This window comes from Lepisma saccharinum, chromosome 4, assembly GCF_977018435.1.
Source record: "Lepisma saccharinum chromosome 4, izLepSacc3.1, whole genome shotgun sequence".
In the NCBI taxonomy this organism is placed as follows: domain Eukaryota; kingdom Metazoa; phylum Arthropoda; class Insecta; order Zygentoma; family Lepismatidae; genus Lepisma; species Lepisma saccharinum.
This window is the reverse complement of record NC_139232.1, coordinates 13,129,075-13,148,546: the sequence shown is the minus strand read 5'-3', so window position 1 is coordinate 13,148,546 and position 19,472 is coordinate 13,129,075. Positions and strand designations below refer to the sequence as shown.

Here is a 19,472-nt window from a genome sequence, read left to right as displayed (position 1 = left end):
TTCCCATGCCGTTTGATTCGCCAAGGGACAGAGACTGTATGCTTTCGTGGTGGCACGCTGATTTGTGCATAATAAACTAGGCTTCCAGTATTGTTAAGACTAGCACCAAGTCAAATACCATGAGTTCAGATATTTTATGAAATATAAAATGTATTTTATATCAATCTGGTTTGTTGTAAGGGATGGTTGAAAATCCATCCGTTACAGACATGAATTCACATGATAGGGACACTTTCTGGATGTTTTTATTTCATTGTGGATAAGGATATATTCTGGACTAAAATTGTACCTAATCTGGACATTATGCTGATATTTTTCGCACATACTTTGGATATGAAAAGAACATCCCTAGAATAGATTTACACAAATTGAAGACCTCGAGTACACATATGCTTATAACAAGCACTCTCTCTCTTTCTCTCACTTACTCACTCACTCACACACACGAACTTACGCACACAAATTCACACACACACACATGCATCTATACATCCAAAAAGTACTTTGTATTCACACGCAAAGCATAGTAAGCACTCAGCACTTATTCTTCACGCAAGGTAACGTCCTCATGCAAACTGCCATTGTGTGTGTTCGAGATGAGATACAAAGAAAGCTTCGTGGCAACTTTCACCTGCTTTGGTGCACATGCGTGACTCACTGAAAAGACAATGGGTCCACGGGCAATGCAATTCCTTTGGGAGATGTTGTTAATTTACGATTTATTACTGCATAACAGAGTTTGAGTGCTAACATAATTGAGACTAGATACCATAACTGAATCTACACTGATATCAAAACATTTATGTCAAATTTGTGGTAACATCTGGACGTAATACCACACATCCCATGAATATTCAGAATGGAACGTCGTATGGATATCCAGGATGGTAGATTCTATGGATATCCAGTCCTGGATACCCCATAGACGTACCATGGATATCCCATTCTGGATATCCAGAATGGGACATCCTTAGGACGTCTTATGGACATCCACAATATCCATGGATCTGAATTGGATGTTGTGGACGTCCTACGGACAGACATCCCTTGGAGATGTGTGCTGTATGGGCAAGGCCAAATTTCTAGTTAAGATTAAAAAAGAAGGTAAAAAGGTAAAGTGCTCCCCTGTGCTTAGCACCATGCCATGAAGACGTATAGGGGGTGTTGGGGTAATGCCCCACACTTTCTTGATCCGGTCTTCAGTGGGGGTGATGTGATCAGCATCATGCTCCTGACCACCTTCACCCCTCAGGGTCTCCCCCAGGTACCCATGTCAACGTAAGAAAAGTTCCCGGATTTGAAACGGCCGGGGATCGAACCCAAGACCTTTAGCAAGTCAGACTACCTTTAGCATGCTAGTCAGACGAGTTACAGACTGAGCCACCGTGGTATCTGCTTAAGATACCGTTAATATTTGTCCATTAAGCACAATAAAAGTAAAACACATGTGCATGTAAGTATAAAAATATCATTGTTCAATATTATACACTTAATATATATATATATAAAAATTTAATTATTCATTAAATGTAATCAAATATTTTATAATATAATATCACGCACACACACACATACATCTGTGTGTAAATTAACCTTTCCCCTGACTTTGTGAATGCTTCTCCATTTAAGCATTTAGCCAGACATGCGAATGTAATCAAGGGGTCCTGGGTTCGATACTTGGTGGAGGCATATAGTGTTTCAGATCCCACTTTAAACTGTAGGTCCAGTCCCGATTAGCCTTACTGCGCATAAAGTGGACTTAAAATACCAAGTCAATCAATCAATGAAAAACCAGACGTGCAAATACAAATAAAGAAATATAAATATGAGTGAGGGTCAAATAAAAACCTTAATAGTCTAATAAAAATTATAGAACAGACTGCATACTGGTCAAATTTGCATCAGGGATCAACTGTTAATTACAAAACGACGTCAAGTGAGCAACACTGATCAGGCGAGGTTCAAAACGCCATTTTGTCATTTTAAAAATGGCACCTTCCCTACACACATGCACCATAGACAGGCAGTGGTTTCTTGCCCCCTGAAAGTCTAAAACTTATAGACATTCTATGGCAAATAAAAGTTCAATATCTCTATGCATGCTTACCACACCAGCAAGTTTACAAATGGAGGAGGAAGTTTGACAATTGCCTCAGTTCGTAGGCATATGGATGGAAAGACCCCAAATATTCCTATTCTTGAGTAAAAACATGTAATAACTCAGACTTGAAAATACAGTATGTCTGTAAAGTCATGGTGGGGTTTCAGAGTCCTATAATATCTAAACAAAACAAAAACAAAGGATGATAATTACACTGCATTAAAGAGTAACTCAAAGAGTTTTGGAAGTGTAGCAAAGCAAAGACACCATTCCATCACTCAAGATGTGGACGGTGCAGAGGAAAGTTCAATGCATTCTTTGGCTTGCAAAATTTGAATCCATGACATGTGCTCGTCGTGAACATCATGTGTACAATGAAGAGGCACCACATGAAAATAACATTCGCCGGTGGGATCGCCGGCTTAAGGAAATGGCCAGTTTATTGGATGCAAAATGTTCCAGGAAGCCATTGGTTAGTGACGAGTGTTGAAGCTGTATGGGAGAGCTACCTAAGGAGCCCCAAGAAATCGATGCGTGTCTGTGCTCGGAATCTAGGTCTGAAGAAGACAACAGTTCACAAAGTTTTGATGAAACATCTCCATTTTACGGGTTACAAACTGCAGTTGTTACATGCAATCCACCCAACCAATAAACCCAAACGATTTGAATTTGCTGTGCAGATGCTTGGTGAAATGGACAATGATGATCTGTTCTTACAGAAGATTGTGTTTAGTGATGAGGCAACATTCCATGTGTGTGGTCATGTTCATCGACATCACATCAGAATATGGGCTATTGAACAACCTCATGCCTACATGGATAATGAACATAACAGTCCTAAGGTGAACGTCTGGTGTGCCCTCACATATGATAAAGTTATATGCCCATTTCTCTTTGCAGAACCTACAGTGACATCAAACAACTACCTTGACATGTTGGAATCGTAAGCAGTGCCACAAATTCAAGATGAAGATGAAGATGTCATTTTTCCACAAGACGGTGCATCTCCACACTATGGCAAAATTGTTTATGAGTTTCTGGATAAGACATTTCCAGTGGGGAGGGGGGTTTGCAAACACCGTACTTGTAGCTGGACAACACCACTTCGGAACCAGAGGGAACACAATCATGGACCTGATGCAACAAAAAAAAAGATGTTGCTGTAGCAGTAGATAATATTAAACGAAAGGCCCACCAAACTCGCGACACACCAGCGCAAATTATTCAAGAAGAAACCAATGCTGTCCCGGAGCAAAGTCAACCTTCAATGCCTAGTCGCCAAGCTCTACGTCAAGTTGTCAAAAGAGCTTGTATAGAAGTTTTGCCTCCTAGCCAACTACTTTGGAAAATATTGATATTTCATTACAACTTAGGACTATTGGTGAGGGGAATTTTCTAGTGAAGGACTCATCCTTTAACAATGAACACATACTCTTTTTCATGAACAAAAAAATGTTGCACTGTTGAAAGACACCCTTTATTGGATCATTTAAAACTGTTCCAACACTTTTCTTTCAACTGTACGCCATTCACGCTCCTGTTGGAACTGGTGAAAATGCAAAAGTACTTCCTCTTGTTCACGCTTTAATGACCAGCAAATCAGAAGAGTGTTATACTCATTTATTTCAATATTTGAATGACTTTGCAGCTGAACATGACCTTGAATTAAATCCTCAATTTATTATCAGTGACTTCAAAAAAGCAGCAATTAATTCTTCTAGGCATGAATTCCCAGATGCTGCTAGTAAAGGGTGTTTCTTTCATTTAGGACAAAGTGTATGGCACCATATTCAGTCATCAGGGCTTGCTAATAGGTATGGCGAAGATGAGACATTTAGTTTGAAACTTTAACATATTCCAGCTCTTGCTTTCCTTCCATCTGGTGATATTACATCTGCATTTGATGAGATAAAGCCTCTTTTTCCTGATGAAGCAAATGTAGTGTTACAGTGTTTCGAGGATAATTATGTACGTGGTAAAATCAGGCGGACAACGAGAAATGGAAGATTAACTCGAAGACCTCCTTTATTTCCTCCAGATTTCTGGTTCGTATTAGATCGAGTAAATCTTGGTATTCCAAGAACACAAAACCGAGTCGAAGCATCGCACAGACGTTTTGAGACACTTGTTGGAAAATCTCATGTTGGTGTTTAAACAATAATTGATAAGCTCAGAAAGGAACAGTTACAAGTGCAACGTAGGACAGAGGATATCCTTCGTGGGAGAGCTCTTTTGCCAACTCGCAAGGAAAAGTTGAAAAAGAAAAATGCATCACCACTGTTTTCAATGATAGTATAAATCGAAAAACCCTGGATTTCTTGTGTGGTATTGCACACAATATTGCATTATAGACTATTAAGTAATGCTACTTAATGCATCATCCACAAACTGAAAAGGAATTTGTAGCAGAAGAGTAAGAGTGACGGCCAATAATAATAATAACATCTTTTAATGCTACCCAGAATGAACTGTAATTCTGAAAGGTCCGAAGTCCTTAAAAAAGCAGAAGGAAAGATTACTTCTCACTATTGTTGTTGTAATATAATTAAGCCTTGTTTCCATATTATTGTTGTTGTCGGGCAAGTGAGTGTCGGGTAAATGAGTTGTTGGGCAAATGTACCTGTCGGGCAACTGAGTTGTCGGGCAAGTGAGTGTCGAGCAAACATACTGGACCCATCTTTTTGTCTATTATGTAAACAGTCTCAGTTGTAGCCCTGGCTTTGCAGTCTAGCTCTAGTTGCTTCAGAGAAATAGTAACCCCGTTTTAGGCGAGATTTAGCTCTTTCCTGCCAATCCAATGTGACAACACTGGCCTGTGTCCAGCAGGCCTGACCAGTAACTGGGCCCCTAAACAGGCATATGAATAATCCCATAGTACACTTGCCCCAAAGTCTTTCCCCGCACTTGCCTTACATTGGCACCCACTCCTCCTGTTACCTCTTGAGGTTAGCGGTACAGCCTCCCTCTTCACTTCTGTCGGCTGCAGAAAAAATGTCCTCTGCAATATACACTCAACTGCAATGCTGTTGGTTAATGTATTTAACAATGTTGTTATTTTATTGAAACAACTTTTTAATTATTTTACCTTTTGTTTTGTTTAGATATTATAGAACTCTGAAACCCCACTATGACTTGGCGGACATACTGTATATGTGGGGGTCTATGCTAAAATGCAGCAAACTTGTGTAACCTTACATGCAGAAAGCTAGTAGATAGAAAAAAAATTATGGTTGTCATTTGACTGCCCCTTGTACATGTATGGACAGTGAAAATGCTAGAGAGGGAGGGCAGGGGATGTATACCCTACGATTGAACTCCTTTAACTCACTCCTCCTTCCAGCAAACAAGAACAGATAAATAAATGGTCTTTTAGCCTAAATATGCCTTCTTGGGTCTCACCACTCATTTGTTTTCTGGCATCATCAATATTTCTGTATATTCAAGTAGAGGCAGGTGTAAATCAATTATATCCATCAGTGATGAGCATTGACATTGAAACTTTGGTGGCATTTGTTTTATACACTTATAAAGGCAAAGGACAGTATTTTACGTACTCTGCTAGTTTTGTTGTAAGATCACCAGTTTGATTTTTATCAAACCATCCACTGTCTTGTCTCAGAACCTGATAGTAAAATTCCTGCCTTAAATTGAATACTTGTCTTTCACAAGACACCTCCCAGCAGAGAGTCTGAAAATATAAAATAATGCAAATGAATAAGCACCTGCCAAATCTGTAGAATGAATAATGTGAATTCACATATTCTTACATCAGTTATGTAAATGCAGTATCAAATTATACTCCCTATTGAGTGAACTATTAATGTAATGCATGTAAGATAATTTCTTCAGAAAATAAAATTCCAGGCAAGGTACTGAAACTCTGCATTTTCATTTCTTGAAAGTAATTGATATGTAACAGAACATGGGACAAAATATATTTTAATATCTTTAAATTATTCAGAAATAAACTCAGTTTCCTGACTGACATGATATAGAAATACTATTTCTTCAATACAAGCCAATGTAATTGCAATATTACATATTTTAAGGAGGAAAGGGAAACGTGAAGAAGGCAGAGATAAGTAATTTTAATATTAAAATTTATCTTTTTACTTTACAAACTCCATGTCAACTGTTTCAAAAAATGCATTATGTCATGGATTATGTCAATTTGAAACTAATCATAGTAAATTGTAATAAACTGACCTGAAGAACACCTGCAACAAAGACACCAATCCCTATGTAGAGGTAATATAATGCAAATTGTGTCATAAATGATGTAAATTCCTCAGCTGTCATTGGAGGACCAATCCAAGCGGGAGGAAGCTCTGGAGTGCTGAAATCATCAACTTGAATTTTAGTTAGAACAAAATAATAATTCATGTATAAATTTGTTCTTACAATATCATATATGATCAAAGTAAATGTGATTACTTAATTATAATTTTCACAAAAATGTCACAAAGAAAGTTTGCAAAAAATGTAATTTGTAAACCTACTTTCATATTTACTTTATTAACTAAAATCTAAGTATTATAGACACTTTCATGGTGGTTAATGCTGAAGAGGTAGCAGTGACCAGCTGTGCTATGGAGACTTTGAAAGCTTGGTTCTTTGAGGGACCTTTACCAGGGTGCGAACTAATGGGAGATGCCATGGACCCCTATTATCCCAAGTACCATTGACAACAAAGGTAAATTTCCTTCCCTGTTGGGAATAGTCCCCCCCCCCATAAAAATATAACAATTGAATTGAAGTTTCAGCCATCTTGGTGGCTGAGCATATTGACTCACAATCTCACCACTGATAGTTATGGGTTCTATTCCCAGACTTTGTGAGTGTTCATTCATCAATTTCATCACCATTTGTTCCAAATATCAGGATTAACAAAAGTGGCAGAAAGCAATGGAAAAAAAGAAAATCAAAATACACACTGAAGCTTTCTTGGTAACACTTTACTATACCGGAGACGGATTTCTTCAAATTTACAGGAGAAAGTACTTACGCAAATCATTTTCTGTAGCGTAGTTTTGATCCATTTTAATGCGAATGCATATGGTTTTCTACAAAAATCTATTTCCGACGTGCTATTGCTGCTGCCGCCATTTGCTTTCTGCATGAGAGAACATTACGCTCTCGTATTGTCCGTATATGCTAAATTGAACGAAAGAAGTGCTAATGGAACCTAACCTAACCTAGTAGGCATACCTCGTTACCTTGATGGTTTATGGAGCTATCGTGAATTTTTGGGCTAACGTTAATGGTTTTTGAGGCTATCCGTGGATGGTTTGTGGGAAATAACGAACAACAGTAAGTACTCGTTAATGTAAGAAATAGACATTATTTTAGTTAGAAATTCATTATTTCACCTAAAGAAATGTTCCGCAATGCAGAATAGTACGTTAGCAATGTAAAAAATTGTGAAATAAATCATTGATAGGTGTCTCCGGTATAGTAAAGTAATACCGCCTTTGACTAACCACCTGGATTCTGGATTCATTTTTCTCCAGGGAGGTAAGTGATTGGTTTCTCTAAGATTATGGATTTATCATTAGCTTTGATTGATTGATTGATTTGGTTTATTTTACGTCGTTTTCTGCCACTTTTGGCTAATCACAAAGATGATGAGGAGTGATGATATGACGAAATTGATGAAGAGAAACTCACAAAGAACACCAGTGCCCAGGCTGTGATTCAAACCCTGCGCTAACCACTCCCCCACAATAGTCTGCAATTTTTCATTTTTCATTATCTAGTTCTTGTATGTACAGTATGATGAATGTTTATAAAATATATTTTTGTTCAGAAATGAATGATTCAGTAGATAGCATTCATCCCAAATCAAAAAGGTTAATTCATATGCTGCTCTATACCATAATACCACAAAAAAGTTTCATTTTAATACTTTCAACTACCTGCTTTAAAATGTAGGGGAGACCAGGGTGAAATGTTCCCACAGGGCAAATTGATCATTCATAAATTCTGCTCTGTTAGTTGTGCTATTATGTCGGCAATTCATGTACTACCTCTTCAGTTGAATGAAGACTGTCTGAGATACTTTCACTCACAATCTCTTGTTTAAGATTTATGGCAAAAAATATTATTATAAATCCTCTTGATGAAAGGGAAGTGATTGCTTTTCAACACTGGTATGTAGAGAATAGTAACTCTGAAAATAATCACAAATAATGAAGTGATCAAAGCATATAATGGATTACTTGTATATGCTTTGTTCTGTCTATTCAAGATGCTGTTTTGTTGTAGCATTTTGTAACAGCATTGGGGCATAATGACCACTGTAAGGAGCAAGAGTTCTGACATTGATACGAAGGTTGGATTATGTGTGAGATGTGTAAATAATGGCCTCATGAACAATGTGTTGTACTGGATGATGGCATTGACTTCATTTGTTATCTCTGTAAGTCCAACGAAGTTAAATGTATAAAGTGTAGCTGTTTATTTTTAATTTCTAAAGTAACATTTTAGTTTTCTACATTTCGACAAGCCATTTACATTGTTGAGACATACCTAAGAAACTACACCAGGAGCAAAATGATCATTTGCATTATCTTATGTTTGTCTTTACTCTATGCTACATTTCCGATTTAAAATTTCCAAACCAATTCTAAATAATAGTTAAGATATGCACCAAAATACATGTGTAATAGTTTTCTTATATTACAATGTTTATGGGAAATATGGTTTAATATACCTTAGAGCAGCGGTTCTCAACCTATTTTAGTCAGGGTAGTAGTATATTACAGTCACCTTGTAGTATATTACAGTTAATGGAACCCATAAGCATGGGCACTAGTAGAATCTTTTGTAGGGGTGTGCAACCAGTTTATAATCATATTTTTGCTAACATCGAGTTCTTTAAAAAGCCCTCTTTTACGCTTGCTTAAACAAATTACACATACTTCATTATATAACAGTAAATATGTAATTTTAAAGACTCATTTACTTTAGCCTGACATCTAACTAAACACACATGCTGAAAATCAAAGCAATTTTTTCTTTACTCACCGAACTAATTTGACGGTTGGGGTTGCGTTTGCCACATAAGATGGGGTATGTTGGGTTCAATGGTAGTTAACTTAAGTCGTAAATCTGAGTCAGCATCAAGTCTATTTCTGTACTTGCTTTTCACTAGAATCAGAGATGAAAATCCCTTTTCACACAACTGCATGAGCAACTGCCTCATCTGAATGGCAGTCGGAAATATTAAGCGACACCTTAAGTCGACATGCATGTTACACCCAGATAATTAAGAACTCATTGCTGTGACCGAAACGAAAACAACATATTTCCGATTCCTTTGATATAAACACGAGAGAGATACCAGTGAAAAGCAATAGTAGAGCGCGAATAACAGAAATGTAGAGTTTACACTACGTTCAACACAGGTTGAATTTAAATTGTTAGAACAATATATCTTAGTAATTTAAATGTAATAGGTTTTTAAGACAAAGTAAATAAATTTTCGAGCCTGACTTCGAGACACACCTAATGCCCCCTTGGGAACCAGCAGTGGGTCGCACCCCATAGGTTGAGAAACGATGCCTTAGAGGGATCATTTTGCCTTGGCCTTGCCCCTACATGTTTTTTTTTATGATACAACAGAAGTATACAAGTCAACAATAAAAGTAAACATATAATGTAACAAAATAGTCCAGTAAATGTTACTATTAAACCAACTTTTATTTTTGCAGAGACAATTTGTGCTGGTTTGCCACAACTTTTTCACGCTTACACTACTAGTATATTAGTGTAGAGCAACTAACCATGTAAGGATGTGCATGAGTATGTCTTGCTAGTGTAAGCTTGAAAACGTTCTGAGAAACCAGAACAAAACATCACCACAAGAATAAAAAAACTGAATAAGTATGTTAGTACTAACATTTACTCTATTATTTTGTAATATCCAACAGTTGTTATGTGAACTTTTGAGAATATAAGATAATATAATAGACAATAGAATATGTGACATAACACTACAGTATGTCTTAAAACGACTTATTCTAATTTTGGCACAAACTTTGATATTATTTACCTATAAGAAAATCCATCTTGTGTAGTTGATGTAACTGATGAAATTAATTCCTGTACAGCCTCTGGCTGGAATGAACTGTTTAATGTACTGGAAGATGAAAGCCAATTTTGTGTACTACTCGTAATATAGGTGGAATATGAGGTTGCATTGTTGGGTGTGCTAGATGCAGGGAGAAGCGGAGTAGTAGAATCTTCTAAACTGTATAAAGTGCTGGATTGGGTAGAGTTTGCAAATCCCTGGAAAATGTTTAGAAATGTTACAACGCAGTATTTTTTTCATATTTCTACCTAATATGTTTATTTATAGACTACCTATTACATATATATATATATATATATATACTACTCATAATATTTACTATCTTCTTATTCTTCAGAAGAGCAGTGTTTACAACATATGACTGCCACATATACCAGATTTCTGAAAATTTAACTCAGAGCACATCAACATCTCTTTAATTTTGATATATGTTATGCAATTTGCTATACAATTAATATTTACATGGGATTAAAACAGCAAATGATTGTAAGTATATAATGATATAAGTTTTTATTAAGATATATTGTTGTGCGATATGAAACAACTGATTATAAAAAATTTAAATTAAGTATCATGAAATCTGTATTACAGATAATGATGTTACAAAGGTAACATTCTTTATTTTACCTACTTTTCATACTTTACAAATTCTGAAAGACATTACGTGTGTTTGTTTGAGATTTCTAATTCCTCTAACACAATAATATGTTTCACACATTTTTCTTGTTTTAACAAAAGATTAACAATATTGTATCAACATGGTAATACTTTAATTCAATAAATGTAATTTATATTAATTTGTAATGAATTGATATTTACCTGTGATGATTGACTGATAAATGTATCTGTCATTTGTCCAAACACAAAAGCCATTATTGGAAAACCAGCACCTGTTACGATTGCAAAAAACATTCCAAATGCCATTAAGACAATGTCACTTTTCTTGGCATAACGAAACTACAAAAAAAAAAAAAAAGATTAATGTGTAAGCAAACAATTTATATTACAATTATATCTATTTTAGAGGTATATAATCTCAAGAATTACATGCGTATGTAAAAAATAAACGTAGTTATTCAGGGGTACAGGAACAAATACAATAAATACAGGTAAAGGCAAAGTTCCATGTGCATGGCACTGTGCCAACAAGGCACATTTAAGGTATGTGGGGGTAGGGCCCCACATATTTTCAATGTCGATCATCTTGGAGGAGATGTGATCAGCACCACACTGCGGCCGCATTTACCCCACCCCCCCAGGTACCATTTGATTTTAGGCTGGGTGGGCCTTAGAGTGCTTTTTTGCAGGAGAAATGCAGGGTTTCCTGCATTGCAGTCATACTAGAATCGAATCAGTCTAGAATTTCATGATAAATACAGTGGTGAAAGTTTCTTCAACCTATTTTTAATCAGGAAATAGTTATGACTGCATTATTTGAAAAAATGTATAATTTTCTAGGTGTGAGAAAGCAGTGTCATATACGTACATATATATCACATCAATATAAAAATTTTGAATTGAATTCAATATGGCGGACGTCCCCTTGGAACACACTTGTGGTTCCCCCTAAGCCTAACCTGTTTCTATCATGACCAATTGTACCCATCCTAGTTCCTTTTTTTTTGTAGAGGGTGTTAAGGGACTTTTGAATTACCCTCTAAACTATATGTGACGTGACTTTGTCAACATGAGATCAAAAATTACACACACACATACATTATATAAGTGTGTGTGTGTAAAGGTAGGTAGCTAGAGGGTGGCCTTTGGTAATATTTTGCAGGGGGGCCCAAGATGTGTAGATCCGGCACTGCTTATTTCAGTACTAAGTTAAAGTTCTTATATTTTCATTTTACATTCATAAACCAAGCTATAATGTAGAGATGGTAATAAACATTATTAAAAGGAAATTATTAACATTTGTGTATTTGAAATGTTTTTAAAAAATAATTTACTTTATTATAGTACATGAAGTTCAGGCTTAAAATGTTGGAAGGATGTCAGATATCCTAAGTTCTGGGTTAGGAATGAATGTGTTCATTTCTCTTTCATTAGTTCATCATTCATCCTCACAGTAGCAGCTTCTGCCTAATCGCACACTCGCACATGCACAACCAAATAAATCTGCAATGCAAATATTATTTTATTGTAGTTATTCATTGAACACCATCAATTCTTCAAAACATAGAATGTTCCCATGCTACTTCACCTGCTTCATTTCATCATACCTCAGTTGGCTACACTTCACTTATGAATACAACTTGATTATAGTGTTCAGCTGGCTGCTGTCTGCGCAGAGAAAACTGCAAAAACCGGTTCCCTCTTCTGGCTTTTGTCGTAGGGAATTCGCTCACACGACGGTGCAGGTGTGCGTATCTACACTCATGTACATGTTGAAATCCCTTTCCATTCGAGACTTTATTACATGATGGCAAATTGAGGGATTTTGAAGCGACGCCATCTCACCCATCTTGCATCGTACATGGCAGGGGCAAGAAAGAAAGGGTGGGGGAGTGGTGACAATTGAAAGCAAAATCTGTGTCTTGCATTGTAGACAGAGTGAAGCAAGGGAGGGAAGGTAGCTACAAAGTGTGCAACGACTGCAATAATAATACAGATAAAGCGGAAGGGAAAGACAAATTATAATGTACGAAGCAGGCCAGCATGGAATGAGTACTAACATATATACATACACATATCCTTGATTTCGTTTTATTTGTTTGATTCGGTCGTTAGATATAAACAACAGGGGCGGCGCGTGCCTTTTCAGTCAGGCAGGGCACATTTTTCTTTTGGGTGGGGAGGGGGGCAGTTAGCCTCTATATTCCTCTTTAAGGTTTTTGAGGGGAGTTCCTTGATATGGAGTAAGTAAATTGTTCGAACAATTTGGAATAAAATTAACATTCTGATCAAGATATCTCTCCAAAGAGCATTAAATACTCACTACGTAGGAATACGAAAAATCAGCAACATATGGAACAAAAATACATGAATAAAAAAAACCCTCGAATACTAACGTCGCTTGCAGTAACTAAACTTTGGGTAGATACTGGAATGATTAGGAAAATGTTACACTGCAGTTTCTCTTCCATTGTCAATGAATTGAAAGGCGTAGATATTAAAGTTTCTACATGATTCAATGTCATATTCACCAAGTATCCACTAATATCAATGACTAAGTAGGAAGATGATGCAGCGTTAAGTTCAGTTACAACACTTTACATGAACCATGTACCCCCAAAAAGTTCGTTTATACTTACGAAGATATTCTGCATGTCAAGTTGCTGGAACACAGACACAATTACACAAATAAATAAACACGTACAGTAACTATAAAATCGCGAAAAACTAATTATTTCATAAGCGACCAATACGCACAGACGGAACGCAACGCAAACTCACACACTAACTCAAATCCAAATCCGTATTACAATGGGAAGAAAAGAGGAAAGGAGGATCTTTTTGAAAATACGAGGGACTAGTTTGTGCAATAAAAAGTGTTGTCAACTTTTCAGGTCGCCGGAACAAGCGCGAAGAAAAGCATTCGAGGGATTTTTTTCTTATTGCTGCAGGCTGGAAGAACGAATGAACTGCATACCAAGCGTTGGAAACACTGAACGAGGCAAACATGAATGGGCAGGGCACCTCGTTTACTGCCCAGAGACGGCTACGAATTTTGCGCTTTTCCATTGTGAGGGGACCGGTTCCTTGCCTATGCTGTAAATGTTTGGATCAGTCAGTGACGTCACGTCTCCAGGGCAGAGCCGAAATTGGACTCTCTCCAACAGGACGGAGAAATATATTAACCTCGCACAGGGTGCATGCCCTGTAAGTCTGGTTGCAGCAACGTAGGGGTTGAGGGAAAAAACAAAAAAAATATTTACGCGTATATACCGATCGTCTCTTCAGATGAACTTTTTATGTTAAAATTGTTGTGGGGCAGTGCCCTAGTTGCCCTTTATGTAGCATCGCCACTGATAAACAACTGCTAGATAGATTACAATTGATTTTCTCCATATGGTATTTTGATCGGCTTCTTTGGTGTATGCAAATGTTATTATTCCCCTTGTTCACTATTATCAGTGGAGCGAGGTGAAAAGCTTTTACTAAATATTTTGCAAATCAACAATAATGTTCATATTGTAGATCGGTACTTCTTTGTTTTGAGTGATTTCATCAGGTTATCAAATGCTGAATTATTATAACCCCCGGTGGAGTCACATTGTGGTTCGGATCTTATTTTAAACTGTAGGTTCAGTTTTGATTAGCCTTTCTGTGCATAAAGTGGATGTCAAAACCAAACTCATTATAGCCCAATATCATCTTTCTCCTCGTGTTCGACAGAAAAATCACCGAAGTATTTCACTTTGTAAAAAAATCATTTTCAACCCTTCCATAGTCTCATTATCAGTAAAAGGCAGTCATAACTTGGGTTGCCAATAGATTTGGCATCATTATTTGTGCAAAACGGATGTGAGTAATTGAGAGGGATGATAACACTCCTCCTAGACGAGATCCTGAAGTTCACATCCATGCAGCCACACCACCAGACCATCATCATGATTAGGACAGAGAGGTGGTAAACAAGAAGATAACTAAACAAATAGAAATTCTAAAGGGAGTACAATGAAACAAAAGAAAGACCTGGATGATTTACATAGAATATTAATTATAATCCACATCATTGTATACACCATAACAGTAATGTCGTTTATTGTTTTAAATTCAGACACCAGGAAAATGAACATAATCCGAGCATGTTTATGTGTAAACATTTCTCATGGTGAATGAAATGTAGCTCATGATTCTTTCCAAAACAATGATCTCTGAATCCATTTACTATTTTGAACGTATATAGGATAAGTGTCTCTAAATGTTAATGTGGAAAAGACGATATGATGTTGACTGGCTGCAAAATGTACAGGGTTTATGCAAGCCTTCTGTTTATTTTGCTGGAAGCAACTTTTTCACAAACTTAATATCTTCAAGAAGTGTGTCAATATTATTTAGCATGTTATCTTTCTTTGATGTTCAGAAGAAAATACAAAAATGTATTTTTGTCATGCAATGTGTCAAAACATCAAGTACAAAAACAAGCGAATTATGCTTAAGTAATAATAACTAGGGCCCAGGACTTTATGTTCAATAAAACTGTAAAATATGTATGTAATTATGTCATAAAAATAGAAAAATATGTCATAAGAATTGAAAATTATTTCAGAGGAAAATGCAGAAATATTCCCAGTAAAGCCAAAAATATCACAACAGTACTTTCGAATTCCTCATTATGTGGGAAGTCAGTATCCTCTAAGGAAGATTGACTAGGGTGGGGGTGGTGTGTTAAATGAAGTCAGAATTCCTTTAACCGAATAATGCAGTGGAGAAATACTGAAAAAATTGTGACGTACACTGCAATTATCATTTACTATTATGTCAGTTTTACACCTTTGTGGAAACCGTGTGGTGGAACCGTCTCGCATCACTACTTGTGCAGAGACTTGTTTTCGTTCACCTGCTCCAGAGATACCCAGGAACAGAGTGTACACACTGATACATGTGTGGCTGAAACGACATTGATCTTGAAACTCCCATACTCAATTGCGGATAGAGTCGAGGCTGTAATGTACCGAATGCTATTTTTACTTTTGAATGATTGTTTGGAGAAGCAAAAAAAGGCAAAGAAATTAGAACAATTGAAACTTTCTTACAGTGATTCTCGTGCATGCACAACAATGACAGAGAACATTTTTCCTCAATAATGTTGGCAAGGGGGAATAAAAAAAGGGATGGTATTATTGTTCTGTATTAGTTGGTAAGAAAAGATGGCATCTGCTTTTAATTTCTTTGTTCCTAATTTCCTTCCTGCCATCGATTATATAAACTATCTGTTGCGCTAAAGGTACAAAGAATAAATTATAAAATAACCGATTATATGCAAGACAATTATGAAATTATACATAAAGTAAAAAAAAAAAAGTAAAGTGTTCCCCTGTGCATAGCACCACGCCATGAAGGCGTATAGGGGGTGTGGGGGTAACGCCCCACACTTTCTTGATCCGGTCGTGAGTGGGGGTGATGTGATCAGCATCACGCCCCTGACCGCCTTTACCCCCCAGGGTTTCCCCCAGGTACCCATGTTATTCGACGCTGGGTGGGCGCCGGGGCCGCTTCCACCGTTAGAAAAGTTCCCGGATTTGAACCGGCCGGGGATCGAACCCGGGACCTTGAGCATGGTAGTCAGACGCGTTACCGACTGAGCCACCGCGGCCACTTGAAATTATACATAGGGTGACCATAATATTTTGCCCCCAAAGAATTTCAATTTATCACCCCATTGAAAAATCAGTTAGGTCTAATTATTAAATTATTGTTATTATTGATGTATTATTTTTATTCACATAAATAATACATCATAAATAATAAATTAAATATAATCTCCCGTTGTGAAAAATTATTAATTATTATAATCTCGGTATGACTTGATGTTAATCCTACATATAGTAGGATCTATGTTGAAGTTGAGGAATGCCAGAAGTATTTATTAGAAGAACCAGTCTTCTTGAGAACTGTTATATCCTCCCCAAAACTTACTCCATGTAATTGATACACAACGTGAGATTTTTCTTTTTGAGTTTGTGCCGAGATACAGGAATTTGAATTCTTGTTGCAGGTCTGTATTGGAACTACATATACGCTTCTTGGCCATGCTTATCCACTATTCTACAAATAATGAAAAACACGCACACAAGAATGCAACATTTTTATTGTTATGAAGTACTTGAAAAGCAGACCAGCTGCTTTGCCACAGTGTTGCCATTATGCTAATTTAAAAATTCCAACATTTATTATTATTATTTGCTTGAAACTCTTAAATTTAGACTATATTTCAAGTTTACTCCTAGAGTTTTATAAAATGGGACAAATAGTGGATTTTTAATACTATCGACAGGATGGCCAGCACATGCCGAGACATATGGTCACCCTAATTATACAGAAATATGTCTTATTATGAGAAAATTGAAGAAATATGTTGTAAAAATGCTAAATTGGGAAAATATGTCAAAATATGCCATATCAAGTTCATCTATTTCGGCTGATTTTCATCAGATATGTAAAGTTCTCACCCCAGTATTCGATCCAATGTCAAATAAATGATATGTTATAACATGAAGTCCCAGGCCCTAATAATAACCCATGCTGCAACTACCCATCAGAACAGACTTCCGGCCTCACTCCCACATGCCTCAGCAGAGGTGGGAGATTATCTGACCAGTTACAGGTTGACATGTGGTCAACATGAGAAATCCCCAGTCGTTGTAGTAAGATTTCATGATCATGTTACGCTATTTATTGTTAGCTCCCCAATTTTTTTCATGATGGTCACCCACCACCATACACTGACCAAAATCTCAAGAGAAAAGTTGTTATGCTTCTCCCAGGAGATTCGAACCAGCGTGTATCACATAGCCTGAGACCAAGCCAGATGCATTACACTGCACCGACATGGTGCAGCACTAATAATGCTTAAAGCAGGTTATATTCCTCCATGGTGCTGCTATTCGATGGATTATGGCCAGCAGCACATACATTCCTTCCACTTCCGCACTTTGCAAGCATCTATGCTTATATTCTTTAATGACAATTAAATACCTTTGTTCAGTTTTCTGGAACAAGTGCCAGAACTCTTTTGTAAAGAGAGCAATCTAATAGTTCTCAAAGTAGTAAAACTTCTCCTAGCGGACACCTCTGAATAGTGGACACCTCTAAATTACGGACATATTTTGGGGGGCAGAAATTACATGGGGTTTAATGGCAATATTACTTCTCAATAACGGACATTCTTAATAACAGACAGACACTGGAAACTACCTCCCCAACGCAAATAAAACTTCTTAATAACGGACAGCCTGAAAGAAAACGGTTGCAATTCCTGGAATTCGACACAACAACGGCCAGTATTTGAACTAGCATGCATTGTTTCATGTTTCACCGAACATATTTCTTTTTAAAAGTGCAGACAGTAGACAGTATTCTTTGTGGTTATCTTGAGAAGTGTGTCATTTTGAATGCAGTAATTCAACAAAGGATTACACTACGTGTACTGTATTTATTTTTTGAAATTTGTAAAGTATGTAGGGATACTCTAGTAAATTTAAATTTACCATATGTAGTACAGTATTTTGTTCCTTGAATGTAGGGGGAAAAAATATTATGTTCATAAAGTATGTACTGTAATATGCTTATCCTATTGTGTAACATCCGACACTTTTTTCTGAATAGTGGACACTTCTTAATAAGGAACATTTATTTTTTCCCCCAGGCCTATCCGTTATTGAGAAGTTTTACTGTATATGATTGAAAATTAAAATTGAATGACTTTTCAGTAAATACAGAAATATTTATAAATCATAAAACACTTACCAGTCCATAAAGCCCTGACTTCTTCTTTAGCTTTTGATTTCCAGACCTGTGGTTAAAGAGAACAAATAATTTAATATACAGAGTGTATAAAGAATGACTTTACAATTGATAAAGTGTATAAATATATATCCGGCAGTGGTGTAGTATAAGCATTTAAGGTGGGAATGCCAAGTCCAATGGAAGGCTAAGCTCCTTTTTGCTAATAGTTTACTTATGGGATTAGTCGATATAAGTAATGTCTATTTGAAAGTACAATCTCATTGTGTTTTGTTGCTTGAAGTCGGTCGGCTTCCAATAAAACATGATTCATGCATATTTAATAGCTAGCAAATGAGATACCTCACCATGCAAGAAACGTTTGGAAGACTTTTGCTTTATAGCTTTTTTTAATTAGGAAGTTCAAATCAGAAAACCTTACGCAATTCGGAGTCTTTTGCCCGACACATAGTATAACAAAACTATATTTTGTTTCTTTCAGTGCACTCAGCTAAAGAAGGAAACCTTTTGGGATGACACAACTCATTAAAATACCTTCCAGAATCACAAGCAATTCCTGAACAATAGTAGACTCATTATTATTGTGCATGATCTAATTATTGATTTATTTGGTTTATTTTACTTCGCTTTACTGTCACTTTTTGCTAATCGCGAAGATGAATATTATATGTGATGATATTGATAAAGTTTAAGGGACAGTCACAATGAATAACCACTGACCACTCCGCCACAGAGGTCGGTGGATGATCCACCTGTCATACACTCTACTGACGTAATAGTGCCAAGTATTTCAGACTATTGTCTAACAGACATCACATTGCGTCATAAAAAAAACTGATAAACATTTTAAAATAGTTTATATTT

At 36.5% G+C, this 19,472-nt stretch overlaps 1 protein-coding gene across 1 annotated transcript in view; it reads right to left on the bottom strand.

Moving 5' to 3' along the window:
• Positions 1-18,649, bottom strand: part of LOC145986386 (ATP-dependent translocase ABCB1-like) — a 91,053-nt gene extending 72,404 nt beyond the window's left edge. The window contains exons 1-2 of the mRNA XM_083120332.1: positions 18,612-18,649; positions 11,013-11,150 (exon numbers count right to left, since the gene is read on the bottom strand). Of these exons, the coding sequence (XP_082976458.1) occupies positions 11,013-11,117 (105 nt within the window). The 5' untranslated portion in view covers positions 11,118-11,150; positions 18,612-18,649. The remainder of the gene's footprint in view (positions 1-11,012; positions 11,151-18,611) is intronic.
• Between the last annotated feature and the right edge of the window lie 823 nt (positions 18,650-19,472).